This window comes from Ostrinia furnacalis, unplaced genomic scaffold, assembly GCF_004193835.3.
Source record: "Ostrinia furnacalis isolate ACB-3 unplaced genomic scaffold, ASM419383v2 OfSCF1955, whole genome shotgun sequence".
Classification (NCBI taxonomy): Eukaryota; Metazoa; Arthropoda; class Insecta; order Lepidoptera; family Crambidae; genus Ostrinia; species Ostrinia furnacalis.
In genome coordinates this window covers 432,686-454,964 of record NW_021132194.1, presented here as the reverse complement: position 1 = coordinate 454,964, position 22,279 = coordinate 432,686, and the positions used below count along the sequence as shown (strand labels likewise).

Below are 22,279 nucleotides of genomic sequence, written 5' to 3'. Positions count from 1 at the left end.
TTTTCACAGCACGTCACAAATTCGCCTAGCCTGAAAAAAGCAACTTACATAAGCAAACAAAGATACTTCAATGTTTGTTTAAAAGCATGTGCTCGATGTTTTTAAGTAAGTCACATGAAATTATTTGAGTTGGAGTTAACATACACGTCCAAATAAAACTTAACAAATCCATATAAGGAGTGAACGTAATCTCTTCCGTTTTTCAGTCATTTGTACACGGAATAGATTTAACTTAAGACCAAAAATTACGCAAACCGCGAAAACTAAAAATGTAATATAAGTAATTAATTAAAAATACCCAATAAACAGATGTTTTAGGTAATTTCTGATAAAATAAATCAATTAAATATGACTATGTAAAGACCGGTCTTTGTGGAAATCCTTGGGGGAGGCATTTGTCCAGCAGTGGACGTCTTTCGGCTGAAACGAACAAACGAACGATGTAAAGACTTTTAACTTTTCAGCACTTCAAAACTATTCATAGGAGAGGCCAAACACTCGTCTACATACATTTATAAGGACTAGAGACTGAAAGTTGAGTTATACTACACTTGCTGAAAAAAATAAAGTCAAATATTTTGCCAATCAGCAAGAATTCAAGCAAATCTTCTATTAAATCACATATGCGCCGATAAACATTGATGATAAACCGAAACAACCTACTTGAGATAGCGAATATCACATGCCTCAGTAATAAATACTCGTAGGTAAGAACAATCCTTGATAGAGATTAGAGAGATGTTAATCTGAAGATACTTGTTGCATCTGAACATCTTATCCCATTCCTTTATTGAAATAAATACAAGAATACACGGTGAAATGCAATTGCAACGAAACTGCAACTTCTGGTTACTTTTGAGTTGCATCTAAGTTTCTGCCATAGATTCCGTTGAGAGACCACACATGACGCGACCAGTTTGAAACCGGTTTTAACTGTGTACCTACTTAATTTTAATTATGTGTGCAGNGTGTGCAATATGAATTTTGGATAAACTGACTCTCTTTTGCAAGTAAACAATAGTCTATTATTATTTCAGTTCATTAAGACAATACAAAAAACAATTCTTCAGTATGTTTCCATGATGGTAAACGCAAAATACTTTGTAGTTTGTAACAATCGTTTTACGACTATTTTGTCTTTACACACATGAAGTGTACCTATTATGCGAATCATTATCATTTACTTTACTTCTTCTTTTTCTTTTAATGGCAATTTGTTGGGTATGCACCTCAATGCATTTTTACAACTGCACCGAAAAAAAGGTAGGTTAGAAATCCTCGTCAAAATAAAGATGTAATTTTGTCTTGACTTGACTGCTGTAGCTTCTACCACGAGTATTTCGCTGCGTCACAGGACCCCATCCTGTTCTATGGACAAAAGCTTAACCAGAGTAAATACAAATGGCTAAACGTTACATAGAATTTTCAAATGTTGATAAACACAATTTCATCGTTTATACTTTCCAACTTTTGCATTAAAATGTGACCGTATCCCATTTACCTATGCCCAAGTTCATCAGACTGATTGGTCTACCTATTTTTCATTAAAGTTTTCATTTTACCTATTTTGCAAGGGCTTTCGTCAAAATTCCACCATGTAAATGACTTAATTTTCATCACTTAACACATTTCGGGTGCTAATGAGAATATTCGGCGAAAGAAAAATTATAAAGCATTATCACAAAACTCAGATAAGCTAATACATTATCAGAGAGATAAGTAGGTATTTAATTTCAAATTAATCAGTGTAATATATCCTTACTAACGCACATACATACAAAATGTTGGTTTATTTACTTTTTGTATTTTTAATTTCCAGCCAATATGCTGCAGGTAAGACTTTACAGTATTAAATCTAAGTTTAATGTTTAATGTAAAGGAGAAAATAATAAAATTGTATTCTTTGCCACATTTTTGACAGTAGGTATTTGTGAATATCTTACCACATGAAATTACTTATAATACCTACCTAAGATGATTTATATTTTAATCAATACACTCGAGTTGAATAGAATCGTTGATGGGATCCATTGTGTTAATTTTTTACAAGGGGAAATACCCCACAAACCTTATTACTTGTTCGGGTACGACAGTATACTCGACTCCGCCTATCAAAAGGAACTTACTAAGAAATCCTAGAGTGACCTTTGCCACCGGTTCTTTGGCTATTAGGTAGGATTTAAAATTGGTGGTAAATGGAACAATAGGCCTACAAGCGTCGTAAGAATGAGATTGTTATTAGAGGCTTCGTAGGTAACATCTAATTATGTTGTCTAACCTTTACTAATGCCATCACAATGTCATCGTGTTCTAAGATGCATGAATATCTTTAATAATAATAATCTATAATAATATTTTTTTTCATAATCTTTATCAATGTTTTAATTACTTTATAACAGGTCAATTTGGAGATTTCAAACAAGACTTTGGGTACGTGACAGTGCGCGAGGGGGCGCATATGTTTTACTGGCTGTTCTACACCACAGCTGATGTCGAGAACTACACAGACAGGCCCCTCGTGGTCTGGCTGCAGGGGGGGCCCGGGGGGTCCTCCACGGGCATCGGCAACTTCGAAATTCTTGGACCCCTCGACTTATCGCTCCAAGAAAGAAATTATACTTGGGTAAAAAAACAATTACTATTTGCNAGCGACTATGTATTTGGTGCTAATGTCGAATGCAGTTCAGTTTTCTATGCATATACAATACAATCATATGCAAAACACACGCACACGCCATCACACACACACACACACACACACACGCGCGCGCGCGCCCACACACACACACACACACACTGCTTTTTACGAGATTGTAATAATATATTGAAAAGTTGCGATTTGTCCCTATATTTGCATTATAGGTAGGTACCTACCTCAGCGTTTTGAATTTTTGCGTTGATTTAGAATTTCTCACAGTTTAGAGGCAATTAGATTTAAGAAGTGTTTGATATGAATTTCAACTTTAATATCTCTACGCGTTCATGTGAAAAAGGGTAGGTAGTAAGTTTATAATTATTAAAAAAATATTTTATGTCATGTAAGCAAAAATAATATTTTAAATTTTATATAACTTCAAATTTATCATATTCGCAATTTTTCCTTTATCTGTACTATATAACGTTGCTTCGTGCCGAATTTCAAGATTCTGAGTTCACAGGAAGTACCTTGTAGGTTTTGATTCCCTAGCGTGTGACGGAAATTCGTCTAAGGTGTCGGTATAAAAACATTGTACCCTATTTTTACAAATTAATAAATTAAGTATGAAATGAAATCACCTTATTCACAATTAATTATTTATTTATAAGTTCCTACTTACAAAGTTTACGTACTGCGAAGCAAGTGTTCAAATTGTCTTCCTTTCTGATGAAGGCACAGTCTAGCACGGCGAAGCGTAGGTTTTTCGCTTTAGTTTTCGCAACACAAACGTTTTGTCTCACAGTTTCACTAAAACAATCCTTTCATGTAACGCGTTTACACTGTTTATGTCTTCTGCGCATACCAGTCGTTTCAAGTCACTCCAAAAATCCATTGGTGTCAGGTCCGAGGATCGTGGTGGCCAAGCTACTGGACCCCTCGTCCAATCCACTGTTATTTAAAAATACAATAAAAAGTAAAAAAGTCTTCATCGCCAGCGCCAACAAGTGATGTGCATGCGTTACGATAATTAGTGATGTGTTTAACAGATTGTCGATAAAATAAAATACTCAAGATTAAAAAAAAAATTTTTCGGTCATTATTTTTTTACGGATTTGTGTTCAGTATCAGTAATATAGTAACCTCTGTAAATTTGGCAAGAATGCAAAGTAACACCCTGTATAGTAGTTTGGTGCCGACTAATTTTAAGCACACAAGCCATTCAAAATCAATCCTGATTTGGCACTCTTTAGCATATTTAGGCACTCTACATTTGAGATTTTTTTCTGTATATGCGATTACAAAATAATTGTTTACAGGTAAAAAACTTCAACGTCTTGTTCATTGATAACCCTGTTGGAACTGGATTCAGCTACGTCGATAATAACAGTTACCTGACCACCACTAATGACGAAATTGGTAGGCATATTTAATTAATTAACATTGTAATTTTTCCNTAGTAATATTACTTCAATAATGGAAGACACGTCTCTTCAAAAAGGTCATTAATGTCATTTCATTTTCGTATTTTTTCCAGCGTTGGACTTCGTGAATCTGATGAGAGGTTTCTATGAAAAAAATACTGAATTCGAAGGCGTTCCTCTGTACATTTACGGTCAATCATATGGCGGGAAAATGGCTGTCGATATGGGAATTCGAATGCACGAGGTTAATTTAAAATTGTAGTTACAATGTAGTCACAATATTAACATACAACATGGTTATATTATGTTGCAGATGTGTAATATAATAATATTGTAATGTAGCAAATTAAAGAAAATAAGAAATTATTTTCTAATATTTTATAGGCAGAAGAAGCAGGCACAATCAAATCAAACCTTAGAGGCATAGCGATGGGCAACGCTTGGATTCATCCGGTAGACGCCACGCTCACGTGGGGTCCTCTGCTGCTCGCTGCGGGCCTGGTAGACCAGGAGGGTTACGAAGAAATACAGGTAGCAATCAATTATACAAATGTAGGCCTCAATGCTTGCGAGCATCGAGCGGCCTAGATAGAAGCTACTATCTAATGAGTAATCCTTTAAAAATGGTTTATAAACGATAATAGATAAAGTGAGCATGCCATATCTATTTATTTACCTGTTATAAAAATTTGCATTCAAAATAGGTACTATAAAGAAGTTGCCACAAAAGATGCCCCGGTGTTTAGATTGCTACGCTCTGTGTCCGTACATCAGATGATATGATCATCCAATATATTCATACATCGTAATACCTACATCCAGGCGCACGCTCGCGAAGCAGAGCGACTGTTCAACGAAGGTCTATACTTTCAATCGACAGCGCAGTGGGCCTCGACACAAGGGGCGGTCTTCAGGCGCACCACAAATGTTGACTTTTATAACATCCTCACAAAGATGCCCAGTCAGCCAGACACTAGGAGTGCTTACGGTAAAAATATGAGTCATAAAATTTAATGTTCATCATCATATTCGCTCGTTTCAGCCAAATGACGTCCACTGCTGGACAAAGGCCTCCCCTAAGGATTTCCACAACGACCGGTCCTGCGCCGCCCGCATCCAGGCACCTCCCGCGACCTTCACCAATCGTCGGTCCACCTAGTGGAGAGCGTCTTCCAGCGTGGTCGCCACTCGAGAACTTTTCTACCCCAACGGCCATCAGGCCATCATCATATTCATCAGGCTATTAATTAGTCTCCAGTAGGAACGCAACCCTCTCCAATGTACAAGAAGCAAATGGATGATTAACCTCCATTCCTCACACTGGAGTTGGGTTGGGTTGGGGAGGCCTCATATTGTTATATTAATCCGTTACTCTACTCTTACATAAATTCCACGGGAAGAATGGTAAGATAATCATTTTCTAATGTCACTTTAACTTCACTAGGGATGTCAGACCGAAATTAAAGAACTAAATCTAATACCTACTGTTCTGATTCATTACTAACCACAATGCATTCGTGATCGTGATAAACCATTAGACCTTCGAAGATCTTTTTGATATGTATAACATCCGCGTTGATCTACTACAGCATATGACGCTAAATCGTGATTTCATAATGTAATTCAATTTTGGTGGTTTACTTACAGAGATAGCTAGGGAAATGATGATCCATGACAATTCACACATGGCAGACACCAAGCAAGAAGTGGTCAACCTTTACCAGCTAATGAACAACGAAGTGAAGCAAGCGTTGAACATCCCCGACCACGTCACTTGGGGCTCTTTATCAAATGCTGTATTTAACACCCTCAGGACAGACTTTATGAAACCGGTCACTGATGGAAGTCAGTATTTTTATGTAACCTTTTAAAACAAAATACCAACGACAAACTGGCTAACCTTACAATTATATTTTTCAGTTGAAAAACTCTTGAATGAGACTGACATTATAGTGACGAAGTACAATGGAAACCTAGATCTCATTTGTGATACTCCAGGTATTTGATTGCCTTCACACTAATTCGTTTTTGCATTTCTTTGTTTCATTAGAATTTTGAGGATAGTCCAAGCTTGGGAAAGCCTTTTGGTATCGGCGTATTGATAAAATAAGTATCATTTCAGGTCAAATTCTATGGGTTGACCGACTCAAGTGGGACGGGGCTGAAGGATATAAAAACGCTCCTCGCAACCCCATCTGGGAAGACAATAAACTTCAGGGCTACTACAAATCATACGGAAACTTTAGGTTCTTTTGGATCAATGTTGCAGGACATAGTGTAAGCACTTATCTGAATTAAGTATGTAAATTAAATAGGTACAAATCCATGCATTCCTTTTAAAGCTTCAAGCACAACTAATGAACATCGAGTACATCTTTCAGGGATAAACTTTCATAGTCATATTGTAGATTTTATTTTTAATTTTAATTACTTTTCAGGTACCCAGGGACAACCCAGCTGGAAGTCGCGCCTTTTTACGGGACATGACGTCTTTTGGATAATGAAATGTAAATGTTTAGAATCATAGTGAAAAATAAAAATGTATATCAATTAAATTATGGAGATTATTATTATCTTGTTGACAAGTATGTCTACCTCGGACAAACGATCCAGCTAGGTAGGTCCAATTTCGAGAAGAAGGTCAATCGTCGAATCCAACTCGGCTGGGCAGCGTTCGGGAAACTACGCAACATCTTTTCGTCCAAAATACCCCAGTGCCTGAAGACGAAAGTCTACAACCAATGTGTGTTACCTGTGATGACTTATGGCTCGGAAACGTGGCCCCTCACTATAGGCCTTATACAGAAGCTCAAAGTTGCACAGCGTGCTATGGAGAGGGCTATGCTCGGTGTTTCTTTACGAGATCGAATCAGAAATGAGGAGATCCGTAAACGAACTAAAGTCGCTGACATAGCCCGACGGATCAGCAAGCTGAAGTGGCAGTGGGCTGGGCACATAGTACGCAGAACTGACGGCCGATGGGGCAGCAAGGTTCTGGAATGGAGGCCACGTACCGGAAAACGCAGCGTGGGACGTCCACCCACAAGGTGGACCGACGACCTGATAAAGGTAGCGGGAAGGCGCTGGATGCAGGCCGCTACCAACCGTGCGATGTGGAAGTCATTGGGGGAGGCCTATGTTCAGCAGTGGACGTCCTGTGGCTGAAATGATGATGATGATGATGATTATTATCTTTAATGCTTCGCTACCAGCCTTGGATAACCGAAAGCAGATTAGACACATTTCTTCGATATCACCTTGCATTGCGTGATCAAGATCTCCCCACTTTTCCCCATAGCAAAAACTCTTATTTATAAAAATACTTGACAAGATTTAAAAAATTATTGAATAAAGTAGTTAATAAAACTCTGTAAGTACCTACCTAATGAGGATCCAAATGAAATGTAATTGAAATAAACAAAATTACATAAAATAGTGTCAATAAAAAAGAAGAAGCCAAAAAACAAAATAAATATTAAGGCTGAGTTGCACCACCTAACTTTAACGGTAACTATGACGATAACCGGTGCTTTTTGTATGGAGTTTGACAGATTTTTGACGTTTGTCAAAGTTAAAGTAAGATGGTGCAACCCACCCTAAGCATACAAGTCACAATTCCAAAGTTCCTTTTGCAATCACTTAATTTGACATTCAGCTACCTACATTATACCCATGGACAATTACCTACTACAATACTACATTACTACGAGTATGCCGTGCAAAGGACTACATACTAAATACGAGTTTAATCAATTCATTTGTATATAGGTAGTATAGTTTTCATTTAATCATATCAATAGTTACAAAAGTTCCATCTAAGTAGGCAAGTACTTTATGATATTTAATAACAGCTAATTAATATAACATTACGCCTACGTAAAATTTAAATCATACTGATAGAGACTAATTTAACCGTTTAGAAAGAAATTATTTAAATCCATCTATCTGTATTTGTGTCGCTTGCTTATCTTCTTTATGAAATCGTTATATTAAGTCATTTATTTATCTTAATCAGTAGATTGCGCTAATAATATTTGATTATGAAGTAAATTAGTGCGGCCAGCGGCGAACGCACCTGTAGCAATTTTATGAGTTAAATATGGTGAGGACGGTGGTGATTGTAGTTTCAGTGCTAACGGCTGCTGCAGTAGCTGCTGGAATAGGTGTTTTGATTTGGTGGCTGGTGGCTGATCATAGTGATAATGGAAACGGAGAAATAGACAATACATGGCTTGAAGGCATACGTATGTAACTCATTTGACGAATTAGTTTTACCTCTTGTGAATTTGATACTCGAAGAAGGTAAAAATAACACTACCTATGTTTGCAGTTCAAGAAGTTCACAGTGCTTTGTTCAAAGCTGTTTATAACTCTGTTTATAGTTTGATGACGGTGCAAATATTTTAAGGCATGTTTTATAAAATAAATCAGCCTGTGATCTTTTTTTCGCTTTTACAAGTAACTAATTAAGTAGGTTTACTTATTCTGTACGTCTTTTTTCAAGATAGGTATTCACGAGGCATTGCCTTTGACTTTTACCTTAGAGGTGTATTTTTGTTTCAGCCAACACGGCAGGATTCGCCGAGATCCCAGACATCGGTAAAATGTTCTGGTGGTTCTTCCCGTCGCTGGCCAGCGAGGCCAGCTCCCGGCCGCTGATCCTGTGGCTGGACGGCGTCACAGGAGACCCTCCCAGCCTGCTGGCCAACTTCGGCATGTTTGGCCCGTTCGACTTCAATTTGGAAAAAAGAAACGACTCTTGGGTAAGTACGTATCGTACTTAAAAAGTGCAGACGGCACATCAAGCTAAATATTATTGCATCGGGCCCCCGATCCGAGGGGATCCCGCGCCCAAGAGGCCGAGCTCAGGAAAATTACATTTAATTTACCGATTTCGAAGATGATAGTTGATAGTCTAGGTACACCAGTCCATACCAATAGCCTCAATAAATTTGCCACGGGCCTCGGAGGGTATAGTTACGCCACTGAGTGTGAATTTGCGACAAAAATGTCTCGTCTGATATGCTGTCCATTATTAGTAGTAATTTTTATGCCAATCTTAAGTAATTAGCCATATTGTAATGCATTTTTTTTCATGTTCAGTATAGGTATTTGATGCTAGCCTCTCATAATTTTATTGCGATACAAATAATTGGAAAAATCTGTTATTATTAGTGGTGATAGGTAATTCCTTTACCTTAATATAGAATGCAAAATTTTACAGGTTGATGACTACAACCTCCTCTTCGTAGATGCACCGCTAGGGACCGGCTTTAGTACTATTGCCAGCGATGTTGAGATACCTGCAAATCTTGATACCAATAGTAAGATCATTTACGTTTATTTTGTAATATTTAATAGAGTATCACGTTACGGGAAAACGGAACAAAATGTTGCGAATTATAAGTGTATTTTCCTATTTCCTGATTATTCCCTGTTATAATAGATTTACCTTACTCTGTGTTACAAATTCTTTTATAACTAAGAAAAAATCAGACTAAGGTATCTATTGTAGACACCTAACTAAGTATAATCCAGTTAATAAAGATGCTAACTTGTTTCTTTTCAGCTGAACACTTACTGCAAGCTTTGGAGTCATTTTATGCCCGTCATGAAGAATTTGTGGATACTCCTCTCTACATAGTCGGACAAGGCTATGGAGCACAACTCGCAATGTCTCTTGTTCTTAGTCTGGATAAAGTGGGTATAGTCTGGTCGCCGAGCATGTAGAATTTTGTCCAATGACCCCAAGCTACCCATCCTTATCACTCGCGCGTAATTATATTGCTGTCGCGCTAGCACACTCACTGCTGCTGCCCGTCGCACAGTCGCGAATTATTATTTACTGTTTATTGTTACGATGCCTAATTCTATAAACCTCTTATTATTCAACAGGCGGAGAACTCAACAGCCAACTTGAAAGGCATCGTCATTGGCAACGGTATCATATCACCAGCGGTAGCTCTGACCAAACTGGGCTTCTACTTAGAGGAGCTTGGCTACATTGACGGCAACGGTCGTGCTGCTATAGAAAATTTTTCGAACGAAACCACGTATCTTGTTAGCGAAGGACAACTGGCTGAGGCGTACGAGAAATTCTTATCGTTAGGTGAATTTGTTAATGAAGAGGCTGGAGCTGTAGCTGTCAATTTAGGTCACATAGTTGAGAAAGTAACTTACGACTCCACTACTAAAGGTAAATGTTTTTCCGTTTGTTTAGCATTATGGATATTAGTTAGTGATGTCGGCACATTTTTATACCTACACACACACACAGTGACATAATTGCCTAAGCTAATATGCAACAGGCATGAGATTGCTTTGTGTTGCTGTTGTGATGTTGGCCTACACACGAAGGGTACCTTCATCAATTGAATATATTTTTTTACACTTTTTTAGACATATTTGGCCAGAAGAAGTACCTACGGGATGTCACTGGTTTCAATGTAGACTTCAACACCTTCATGACAGAAAGGGTTGCCCCCGCGTTAGGAATATCAGAACCAGATTTCGACAGCCGTCGAGAAGAGGTCATTCAAGCTTTTAAAGATGTATTCATGAGACCTGCTAAAAATATGGGTGAGTGGTTTGGGGATATTTTGCTGAGTTAAGTACAAGTATCGCAATAATTCGTCATTATAATAATTATCCTCTATTTTTCAGTCGAAGAGATTCTTGAAAACACGAACCTGACTGTTACAATTTACAATGGAAATTTGGATGCAGTATCTAATACACCAGGTAGGTACTGGTATACGACTAAGTTAAAATAAAAATCAATTCTGTACTTAAGTACCTAATTAACTACCTGTTAGACATCTAAAGTGCCAGGCAGCGATAAAATTACGAACAACATCATTTAAACTCTAATGTTTGTATTTGTAAAAATTAACAGGTTCATGTTTGTTACTTCTTCGCGCAAAAACTACTATTACCCATGTTAAAACTTTACAGTAAAAATAAAAGCGCTTTTATAAGCTTGCAAAAAATAAATTGCCATTTTATGAGCATTTTATTTAACCTCATAAAAATCACAGCAAAAGTCAAAGCTTATTAAGTTATGTCGGCCGTTTGGTGTAGTAGTTCAGAACCTCAGATCATAGCTATGATCTTAGTTCAGAACGGACTACTATGCCGAGAGGTCCCGGGTTCGATTCCCGGCTGGGCAGAAATTGAAATGATGAATTTTAGTTTCTGTGACGGGTCTGGGTGTTTTCTATGTTAATGTGTATGTATTTACAAAAAAAAAGTATTCAAGTATGTTTTGTTTATATCCGTTGTCTAGTACACATAGTACAAGCTTTGCTTAGTTTGGGACTATAGCGACGCAGTGTAAAATATCCAAGAATATTTATTTATTTATTATTTATTTATCGTATTATCAACATTTTCATTTCATTTTTAGGACAACTGGAATGGGTAGACAATCTCGAGTGGTCGGGGCAAGGCGAATTCCTGATTAGTTCTCGGCAGACTCTCATCGTCAATGGATTGATTGAGGGCTACTTCAGAGAGACCGATAAACTAAAATTCTATTGGATGAATGCAGCAGGAGTATCAGTATGTTTCTTTCTTTATGATATCTTAATTATGGCAACTAAGTACCTACCGACCGCCAGCAATATTTAACGCTGGTTCGGTTCGTACTGTCAAATTAGTAATTTTGCAACTTTTCATATAAGTTATGTTATCTATTACGTAGATACTTACCTAGCTACCTAATAAAAACTCTTAATAATATAACTGTTTCCGACACAATATAAAGAAATCATTATTTATTTCAAATTCCATATTATTTTTGTGATTTAAGACTCACATTCATAAATAACAAATTAATTTAATTACAGGTCCCACTTGACAGCCCCGTTGGAATGAGAAGAATTGTACAAAGAATAGTCGATAGTGACGGTGGAAACAATGGAAACGGAGAAGATGAAGATGACAATAATGGAAACGGAGAAGATGAAAACGATGGAAACGGAGAAATAGACAATACATGGCTGGAAGGCATACGTATGTAACTTATTTGACGAATTAGTTTTACCTCTTGTGAATTTGATACTCGAAGGAGGTAAAAATAACACTACCTGTGTTTGCAGTTCAAGAAGTTCACAGCGCTTTGTTCAAAGCTGTTTAAAACTCTGTTTATAGTTTGATGACGGTGCAAATATTTCAAGGCACGTTTTATAAAATAACATCCGCCTGTGATCTTTTTTCGCTTCTACAAGTAACTAATTAAGTAGGTTTACTTATTCTGTACGTCTTTTTTCAAGATAGGAGGTATTCACGAGCCATTGACTTTTACCTTAAAGGTGTATTTTTGTTTCAGCCAACACGGCAGAATTCGCCGAGATCCCAGACGTCGGTAAAATGTTCTGGTGGTTCTTCCCGTCGCTGGCCAGCGAGGCCAGCTCCCGGCCGCTGATCCTGTGGCTGGACGGCGTCACAGGAGACCCTCCCAGCCTGCTGGCCAACTTTGGCATGTTTGGCCCGTTCGACTTCAATTTGGAAAAAAGAAACGACTCTTGGGTAAGTACGTATGGTACTTAAAAAGTACAGACGGCACATCAAGATACAGTGTGAGTCACGTTAAAGTGTACATATGAAAATAGATGAAAGTAGACCTATTTTTATCGACAAAAAAGAGGTCAAAAAATTTTTGAGGTTTTTTTTCAATTTTTTATTGAATTTTATTTCTTCCAATTACTTATTGTAAAGAAAACGTAATAACTTTTAAACTAAGCGGTATATACTGATAAAATAAAAACAATAATAATGCTAAATAACAGGAAATACTAAAAAAATACATAAAATACACAAAAAATGCCAACAAATAATAAAAAAATATACTTTTTGAAAAAAATCTGCTTTTAAATTCGTGTTTTTTTGGTTATTTTATAAATTTCTCCAAAAAATGCCCCTATAACAGGTGGTTTTTATTACTTTGTATTATTTTCTATCGTATTGTCTTTGTAAAACCAAAAATCGCATGTCTCTATCCCTATCACAACATTTGCTATGATCGTTTGAACAAAGGCCTGCCACAACATTATTCTCCGCTACAGGTAGAGACAATTTTAATTTTAACTAAAAAGCTTATTTTACTTCGAAATCTTTTGTTTTTATTTGAAATCTAACTTGTCTTTATCAAAATTACAAATCTAGAGCCATTTTCAGTTTCGTTGTTAACCAAGCTTTGAATGGCGCGCCTGGAGAGGCTTAGTTCAAACGATCATTGCAAACGTTGTGATAGGGATAGAGACATGCGATTTTTGATTTTACGAAGGTAATACGATAGAGAATAATACAAAGTAATAAAAATCACCGGTTATAGGGGCATTTTTTGGAGAAATTTATCAAATAACCAAAAAAACACGAATTTAAAAGCAGTTTTTTTTTTTTCAAAAAGTATAATTTTTTATTATTTGTTGGCCTTTTTTGTGTATTTTATGTATTTTTTTAGTATCGCCTGTTATTTAGCATCATTACTGTTTTTGTTTTATCAGGATATACCGCTTTAAAAGTTATTACGTTTTCTTTACAATAAGTAATTGCAAAGAAAAAAATTTCTATAAAAAATTTAAAAAAAATCTCAAAATTTTTTTGACCTCTTTTTTGTCGATAAAAATAGGTCTAGTTTCATCTATTTTCATATGTACACACGACAGCACATCAGGTTACCCATTTTTGTTGCAAACTCGCCCTTAATACAACTGCACAAAAACCCACAGTGGTTACGTTGACGTGCCTTCGTCTGTACACTTTAACGTGACTCATACTGTATTATTGCATCGGGCCCCCGATCCGAGGGGGTCCCGCGCCCAAGAGGCCGAGCTCAGAAAAATTATATTTAATTTACCGATTTCGAAGATGATAGTTGATAGTCTATGNTTACGCGCGACTTCATATCTATTCTCTTTCTATGATCTGAGGTCTAGGTACACCAGTTCATACCAATCGCCTCAATAAATTTGCCACGGGCCTCGGATGGTATAGTTACGCCACTGAGTGCAAATTTGCGACAAAAATGTCTCGTCTGATGTGCTGTCCATTATTAGTAGTAATTTTATGCCCATCTTGGGTAATTAGCCATATTGTAATGCAATATTTTTTCATGTTCAGTATAGGTATTTGATGCTAGCCCCTCATAAATTTTTATTGCGATACAACAATTGGGAAAATCTGTTATTATTAGTGGTGATAGGTAATTCCTTTACCCTAATATAAAATGCAAAATTTTACAGGTTGATGACTACAACCTCCTCTTCGTAGATGCACCGCTAGGGACCGGCTTTAGTACTATTGCCAGCGATGTTGAGATACCTGGAAATCTTGATACCAATAGTAAGATCATTTACGTTTATTTTGTAATATTTAATAGAGTATCACGTTACGGAAAAACGGAACAATATTTTCTTATTTCCTGATTTTTCCCTGTTATAATTGTTGCGTCGTTCAATTACGTTATAGTGGAATCAATCACAAAGTTCTAAGATTATTATAGATTTACCTTACACTGTGTTACAAGGTGCTATGGAGAGGGCTATGCTTGGTGTTTCTTTGCGAGGTCGAATCAGAAATGAGGAAATCCGTAAACGAACTAAAGTTGCTGACATAGCCCGACGGATTAGCAAGCTGAAGTGGCAATGGGCAGGGCATATAGTACGCAGAACTGACGGCCGATGGGGCAGCAAGGTTCTGGAATGGAGGCCGCGTACCGGAAAACGCAGCGTGGGACGTCCACCTGCAAGGTGGACTGACGACATCGTAAAGGTAGCAGGGAGGCGCTGGATGCAGGCTGCTACCAATCGATCAACGTGGAAAGCATTAGCACTTCCACATCGCACGGTTGGTAGCGGCCTGCATCCAGCGCCTTCCCGCTACCTTTATCAGGTCATCGGTCCACCTTATGGGTGGACGTCCCACGCTGCGTTTTCCGGTACGTGGCCTCCATTCCAGAACCTTACTGCCCCATCGGCCGTCAGTTCTGCGTACTATGTGCCCAGCCCACTGCCACTTCAGCTTGCTGATCCGTCGGGCTATGTCAGCGACTTTAGTTCGTTTACGGATCTCCTCATTTCTGATTCGATCTCGTAAAGAAACACCGAGCATAGCCCTCTCCATAGCACGCTGTGCAACTTTGAGCTTCTGTATAAGGCCTATAGTGAGGGGCCACGTTTCCGAGCCATAAGTCATCACAGGTAACACACATTGGTTGTAGACTTTCGTCTTCAGGCACTGGGGTATTTTGGACGAAAAGATGTTGCGTAGTTTCCCGAACGCTGCCCAGCCGAGTTGGATTCAACGATTGACCTCCTTCTCGAAATTGGACCTACCTAGCTGGATCGTTTGTCCGAGGTAGACATACTTGTCAACAATCTCAAGAATCGAGCTCCCAACCGACACCGAAAGGTCCAGTTCGGGGCAGTGAATATGAGCATTAGAGGGGCGGAGCGTAGACTTCATCAAACGGGACCTCTCCAGCTTGACGTTAATGTTTAGTATGCCTCTGACTATCCGGTGATCACTACCGGTGATGATGATGATGATGGGTTAGAAATTCTTTTATAGGTATCTAAGAAAAAATCAGACTAAGGTATCTATTGTAGACACCTAAGTCTAATCCAGTTAATAAAGATTCTAACTTGTTTTTCTTTTCAGCTGAACACTTACTGCAAGCTTTGGAGTCATTTTATGCCCGTCATGAAGAATTTGTGGATACTCCTCTCTACATAGTCGGACAAGGCTATGGAGCACAACTCGCAATGTCTCTTGTTCTTGGTCTGGATAAAGTGGGTGGAATGATTTCATATAAATTATTATTTAAAATGTGTTACGATGCCCAATTCTACAAACCTCTTATTAATTAACAGGCGGAGAACTCAACAGCCAACTTGAAAGGCATCGTCATTGGCAACGGTATCATATCACCAGCGGTAGCTCTGACCAAACTGGGCTTCTACTTAGAGGAGCTTGGCTACATTGACGGCAACGGTCGTGCTGCTATAGAAAAATTTTCGAACGAAACCACCTATCTTGTTAGCGAAGGACAACTGGCTGAGGCGTACGAGAAATTCTTATCGTTAGGTGAATTTGTTAATGAAGAGGCTGGAGCTGTAGCTGTCAATTTAGGTCACATAGTTGAGAAAGTAACTTACGACTCCACTACAAAAGGTAAGTATGTTTCCGTATGTTTAGCATTATGGATATTAGTTAGTGATGTCGGCAAATTTTTATATCTACACACAGTGACATAATTGCCTAAGCTAATAATAATATGCAACAGGCATGAGATTGCTGTTGTGATGTTGACCTACACCAAAGGGTACCTACCTACCTTCATCAATTGAATATAATTTATTTATACTTTTTTAGACATATTTGGCCAGAAGAAGTACCTACGGGATGTCACTGGTTTCAATGTAGACTTCAACACCTTCATGACAGAAAGAGTTGCCCCCGCTTTGGGAATATCAGAACCAGATTTCGACAGCCGTCGAGAAGAGGTCATTCAAGCTTTTAAAGATGTATTCATGAGACCTGCTAAGAATATGGGTATGTGGGCATTTTGGGGATATTTTGCTGAGTTAAGTCCATTTATCGCAATAATTCGTCATAGTAATTTATTCTCTATTTTTCAGTCGAAGAGATTCTTGAAAACACGAACCTGACTGTTACAATTTACAATGGAAATTTAGATGCAGTATCTAATACACCAGGTAGGTACTGGTATACGAGTAGGTTACAATAAAAATCAAGTCTGTACTTAAGTACCTATTAACTAACTGTTAGACATCTAAAGTGCCAGGCAGCGATAAAATTACGAATAGCATCATTTAAACTCTACAGTTTGTATTTGTGAGAATTAATAGATTTAATTAATTTAATTCTTCACGCAAATACTACTGTAACCCATGTTAAAGCTTTACAGTAAAAATAAAAGCGCTTTTAAAAGCTTGCAAAAAATAAATTAGTTTTATGAGCATTTTATTTAACCTCAGCTAGCTTAAAAAATCACAGCAAAAGTCAAAGCTTATCGTATTAACAACAATTTCATTTCATTTTTAGGACAACTGGAATGGGTAGACAATCTCGAGTGGTCGGGGCAAGGTGAATTCCTGATTAGTTCTCGGCAGACTCTCATCGTCAATGGATTGATTGAGGGCTACTTCAGAGAAACCGATAAACTAAAATTCTATTGGATGAATGCAGCAGGAGTATCAGTATGTTTCTTTCTTTAAGATATCTTAATTATGGCAACTAAGTACCTACCGACCGCCAGCAATATTTAACGCTGGTTAGGTTCGTACTGTCAAATTAGTAATTTTGCAACTTTTCATATAAGTTATGTTATCTATTACATAGATACTTACCTAGCTACCTAATAAAAACTCTTAATAATAGAACTGTTTCCGACACAATTTATAGAAATGATTTTTTATTTTAAATTCCATATTTTTGTGATTTAAGACTCACATTCATAAATAACAAATTAATTTAATTACAGGTCCCACTTGACAGCCCTGTTGGAATGAGAAGAATTGTACAAAGAATAGTCGATAGTGACGGTGGAAACAATGGAAACGGAGAAGATGACAATAATGGAAACGGAGAAGATGAAGATGACAATAATGGAAATGGAGAAGATGGAAACGGAGAAATAGACAATACATGGCTTGAAGGCATACGTATGTAACTCATTTGACGAATTAGTTTTACCTCTTGTGAATTTGATACTCGAAGAAGGTAAAAATAACACTACCTATGTTTGCAGTTCAAGAAGTTCACAGCGCTTTGTTCAAAGCTGTTTATAACTCTGTTTATAGTTTGATGACGGTGCAAATATTTCAAGGCATGTTTTAAAAAATAACATCAGCCTGTGATCTTTTTTTCGCTTCTACAAGTAACTAATTAAGTAGGTTTACTTATTCTGTACGTCTTTTTTCAAGATAGGTAGGTATTCACGAGGCATTGCCATTGACTTTTACCTTAAAGGTGTATTTTTGTTTCAGCCAACACGGCAGAATTCGCCGAGATCCCAGACGTCGGTAAAATGTTCTGGTGGTTCTTCCCGTCGCTGGCCAGCGAGGCCAGCTCCCGGCCGCTGATCCTGTGGCTGGACGGCGTCACAGGAGACCCTCCCAGCCTGCTGGCCAACTTCGGCATGTTTGGCCCGTTCGACTTCAATTTGGAAAAAAGAAACGACTCTTGGGTAAGTACGTATCGTACTTAAAAAGTACAGACGGCACATCAAGCTAAATATTATTGCATCGGGCCCCCGATCCGAGGGGGTCCCGCGCCCAAGAGGCCGAGCTCAGAAAAATTACATTTAATTTACCGATTTCGAAGATGATAGTTGATAGTCTAGGTACACCAGTTCATACCAATCGCCTCAATAAATTTGCCACGGGCCTCGGATGGTATAGTTACGCCACTGAGTGTGAATTTGCGACAAAAATGTCTCGTCTGATGTGCTGTCCATTATTAGTAGTAATTTTTATGCCCATCTTGGGTAATTAGCCATATTGTAATGCATTTTTTTTTCATGTTCAGTATAGGTATTTGATGCTAGCCTCTCACAATTTTTATTGCCATACAAATAATTGGGAAAATCTGCTATTATTAGTGGTGATAGGTAATTCCTTTACCTTAATATAGAATGCAAAATTTTACAGGTTGATGACTACAACCTCCTCTTCGTAGATGCACCGCTAGGGACCGGCTTTAGTACTATTGCCAGCGATGTTGAGATACCTGGAAATCTTGATACCAATAGTAAGATCATTTACGTTTATTTTGTAATATTTAATAGAGTATCACGTTACGGAAAAACGGAACAATATTTTCCTATTTCCTGATTTTTCCCTGTTATAATGGTTGCGTCGTTCAATTACGTTATAGTGGAATCAATCACAAAGTTCTAAGATTATTATAGATTTACCTTATACTATGTTACAAATTCTTTTATAGGTATCTAAGAAAAAAATCAGATTAAGGTATCTATTGTAGACACCATAGTTTAATCCCGTTAATAAAGATTCTAACTTGTTTTTCTTTTTAGCTGAACACTTACTGCAAGCTTTGGAGTCATTTTATGCCCGTCATGAAGAATTTGTGGATACTCCTCTCTACATAGTCGGACAAGGCTATGGAGCACAACTCGCAATGTCTCTTGTTCTTGGTCTGGATAAAGTGGGTGGAATGATTTCATATAAATTATTATTTAAAATGTGTTACGATGCCCAATTCTACAAACCACTTATTATTTAACAGGCGGAGAACTCAACAGCCAACTTGAAAGGCATCGTCATTGGCAACGGTATCATATCACCAGCGGTAGCTCTGACCAAACTGGGCTTCTACTTAGAGGAGCTTGGCTACATTGACGGCAACGGTCGTCCTGCTATAGAAAATTTTTCGAACGAAACCACCTATCTTGTTAGCGAAGGACAACTGGCTGAGGCGTACGAGAAATTCTTATCGTTAGGTGAATTTGTTAATGAAGAGGCTGGAGCTGTAGCTGTCAATTTAGGTCACATAGTTGAGAAAGTAACTTACGACTCCACTACAAAAGGTAAGTATTTTTCCGTTTGTTTAACATTATGGATATTAGTGATGTCAGCACATTTTTATACCTACTCACAGTGACATAATAGCCTAAGCTAATATGCAACAGGCATGAGATTGCTGTTGTGATGTTGACCTACACCAAAGGGTACATTCATCAATTCAATATAAAATGTAATTTATTTACACTTTTTTAGACATATTTGGCCAGAAGAAGTACCTACGGGATGTCACTGGTTTCAATGTAGACTTCAACACCTTCATGACAGAAAGAGTTGCCCCCGCTTTGGGAATATCAGAACCAGATTTCGACAGCCGTCGAGAAGAAGTCATTCAAGCGTTTAAAGATGTATTCATGAGACCTGCTAAGAATATGGGTAAGTGGGCATTTTGGGGATATTCTGCTGAGTTAAGTACATGTATGTATCGCAATAATTCGTCATAGTAATTTATTCTCTATTTTTCAGTCGAAGAAATTCTTGAAAACACGAACCTGACTGTTACAATTTACAATGGAAATTTGGATGCAGTATCTAATACACCAGGTAGGTTCTGGTACCTACCTATTATCTAACTGTTAGTGCCAGGCTGCGATAAAATTACGAATAGCATCATTTAAAACTCTAAAGTTTGTACCTACTTAATTTGTAAGGATTAATAGATTCATGTTTATTACTTCTTCACGCAAATACTTTACAGTAAAAATAAAAGCGCTTTTAAAAGATTGCAAAAAATAAATTAGTTTTATGAGAATTTTATTTAACCTCAACTAGCTTAAAATCGGCTTTTACCCGTGGTCCCCCCAACATGTCCCCCTGGTGGGTCCACGGGTAATTTTTTTTACCCGTTGTCCCACCGTTCTGAACAGTGTTTGCCAGTGGGTCTACGGGTAATTTATTTTAACCATGGTCCCACCGCACTAAGTGGCAAACATTGCATGTTACCTAGGTATCTATAATAGGTACTATAAAAAAATCTATAATTAATTATAGAAAATAATTGTGGGTAGGTACGGCACCATAGATTTATAAGACTTAATTCCTAAGTTCATATTTATTTGAGAATAAAGGATACCATCGAAATTAATAATTGCAAGAACATTTTTTATAATGAGTGTAGATAAATGTTTGCCACTTAGTGCGGTGGGACCATGGTTAAAATAAATTACCCGTAGACCCACTGGCAAACACAGTTCAGAACGGTGGGACAACGGGTAAAAAAAATTACCCGTGGACCCACCAGGGGGACATGTTGGGGGGACCACGGGTAAAAGCCGTTAAAACAATTACAGCAAAAGTCAAAGCTTATTAAGTTATATCGTCCGTTAGGTGTAGTAGTTCAGAACGTACTACTGCAGTGGTACTACTATGCCGAGAGGTCCCGGGTTCGATTCCCGGCCGGGCAGAAATTGAAATGATGAATTTTAGTTTCTGTGACGGGTCTGGGTGTTTTCTATGTATAATGTGTATGTACCTATTTACAAAAAAATTTTATTGAAGTATGTTTAATATCCGTTGTCTAGTTACCCATAGACAAGCATTGCTTAGTTTGGGACTAACGGCGCAGTGTAAAATGTCCAAGAATATTTATTTATTTATTATTTATTTACCGTATTATCAACAATTTTATTTCTTATTTTAGGACAACTGGAATGGGTAGACAATCTCGAGTGGTCGGGGCAAGGCGAATTCCTGATTAGTTCTCGGCAGACTCTCATCGTCAATGGATTGATTGAGGGCTACTTCAGAGAGACCGATAAACTAAAATTATATTGGATGAATGCAGCAGGAGTATCAGTATGATTCTTTCTTTAAGATATCTTAATTATGGCAACTAAGTACCTACCGCCAGCAATATTTAACGCTAACGCAATATTTTCGGTTCGTAGAGTCAAATTATTAATTTTGCAACATTTAAGAATGTCGTTAAGTTATGTATAGGTAGATACCTACTTACCTAGTTACCTTAAAAAACTCGAATTAATAGAACTATGTTTCCGACACAATTATAAAGAAATCATTTTTTTTTAATTCCATATTTTTGTGATTTATGACTCACATTCGTAAATAATTAATTTAATTACAGGTCCCACTGGACAGCCCTGTTGGAATGAGAAGAGTTGTACAAAGGATAGTTGATAACTAAAAAATAAATGTTTAAAATTTATCAATACAATTCATTTTATTAAGCTTCAAAAACTTTTTACGAGAAGACTGGTATGGGGCAGCGATACGCAGCAATCCCAGGCATTTGCAAGCCGTCAGTACTTACTTAATTTTGAAAGGTCCTACTCTTGATCTCCTGCTAAAGCCTTCCACACCAGCCCGCTTTAACAAGTTCTTTGTTTTTTTAATGGAATTACTTTGCTCCGTGAAGCGATTTTAAAATGAAATGGCAGAATTTAGAGACGAGTAGGTTTACGTGATGATGCAGGCAGACTCGTCGACTTTCAGTCTCATATAATACAGTCATATTAACGCTTAGCACTTAGGTAGGGGATCTGCTCATGGACGCTTCATTCCAGTGTGATAAAAATAAGGCTGAGTAGGCTTTCGAGGAACATTAATCCAGCTACTCATTTCGTTCTATCTCAAAGAATCGCCATTTGATGAGAGCGAGAGAAAAAATGGAACTGTGGCCCACTGTAAATAAA

At 37.6% G+C, this 22,279-nt stretch overlaps 2 protein-coding genes across 3 annotated transcripts; both read left to right on the top strand.

The window, feature by feature from the left end:
* The first annotated feature begins 1,377 nt into the window (after positions 1–1,377).
* On the top strand, positions 1,378–6,617 carry LOC114354209 (retinoid-inducible serine carboxypeptidase-like). Of its 2 annotated transcripts, XM_028306480.1 has the most exons (11): positions 1,378–1,719; positions 1,820–1,833; positions 2,400–2,623; positions 3,955–4,054; positions 4,173–4,303; positions 4,444–4,590; positions 4,882–5,047; positions 5,707–5,904; positions 5,980–6,057; positions 6,182–6,336; positions 6,498–6,617. In XM_028306480.1, the coding sequence occupies exons 3-11, from the start codon at positions 2,459–2,461 to the stop codon at positions 6,558–6,560; spliced, it is 1,203 nt and encodes a 400-aa protein (XP_028162281.1). In that variant the 5' UTR covers positions 1,378–1,719; positions 1,820–1,833; positions 2,400–2,458; the 3' UTR covers positions 6,561–6,617. The 2 variants fall into 2 exon arrangements, with proteins under 2 accessions (XP_028162281.1, XP_028162280.1); XM_028306479.1 differs by lacking the exon at positions 1,378–1,719 and having other exon boundaries at positions 1,741–1,833.
* A 1,480-nt stretch (positions 6,618–8,097) lies between these two features.
* Positions 8,098–21,792, top strand: LOC114354191 (uncharacterized). Its single transcript, XM_028306460.1, has 25 exons — positions 8,098–8,303; positions 8,623–8,822; positions 9,284–9,383; positions 9,629–9,759; positions 9,955–10,255; positions 10,459–10,638; positions 10,723–10,800; positions 11,465–11,619; positions 11,907–12,072; positions 12,389–12,588; positions 14,304–14,403; positions 15,721–15,851; positions 15,933–16,233; positions 16,435–16,614; positions 16,701–16,778; positions 17,128–17,282; positions 17,567–17,747; positions 18,072–18,271; positions 18,735–18,834; positions 19,121–19,251; positions 19,333–19,633; positions 19,824–20,003; positions 20,094–20,171; positions 21,268–21,422; positions 21,712–21,792. Exons 1-25 carry the CDS (start codon positions 8,159–8,161, stop codon positions 21,769–21,771), a joined length of 3,987 nt encoding a protein of 1,328 aa, XP_028162261.1. The 5' UTR covers positions 8,098–8,158; the 3' UTR covers positions 21,772–21,792.
* Positions 21,793–22,279: the final 487 nt, after the last annotated feature.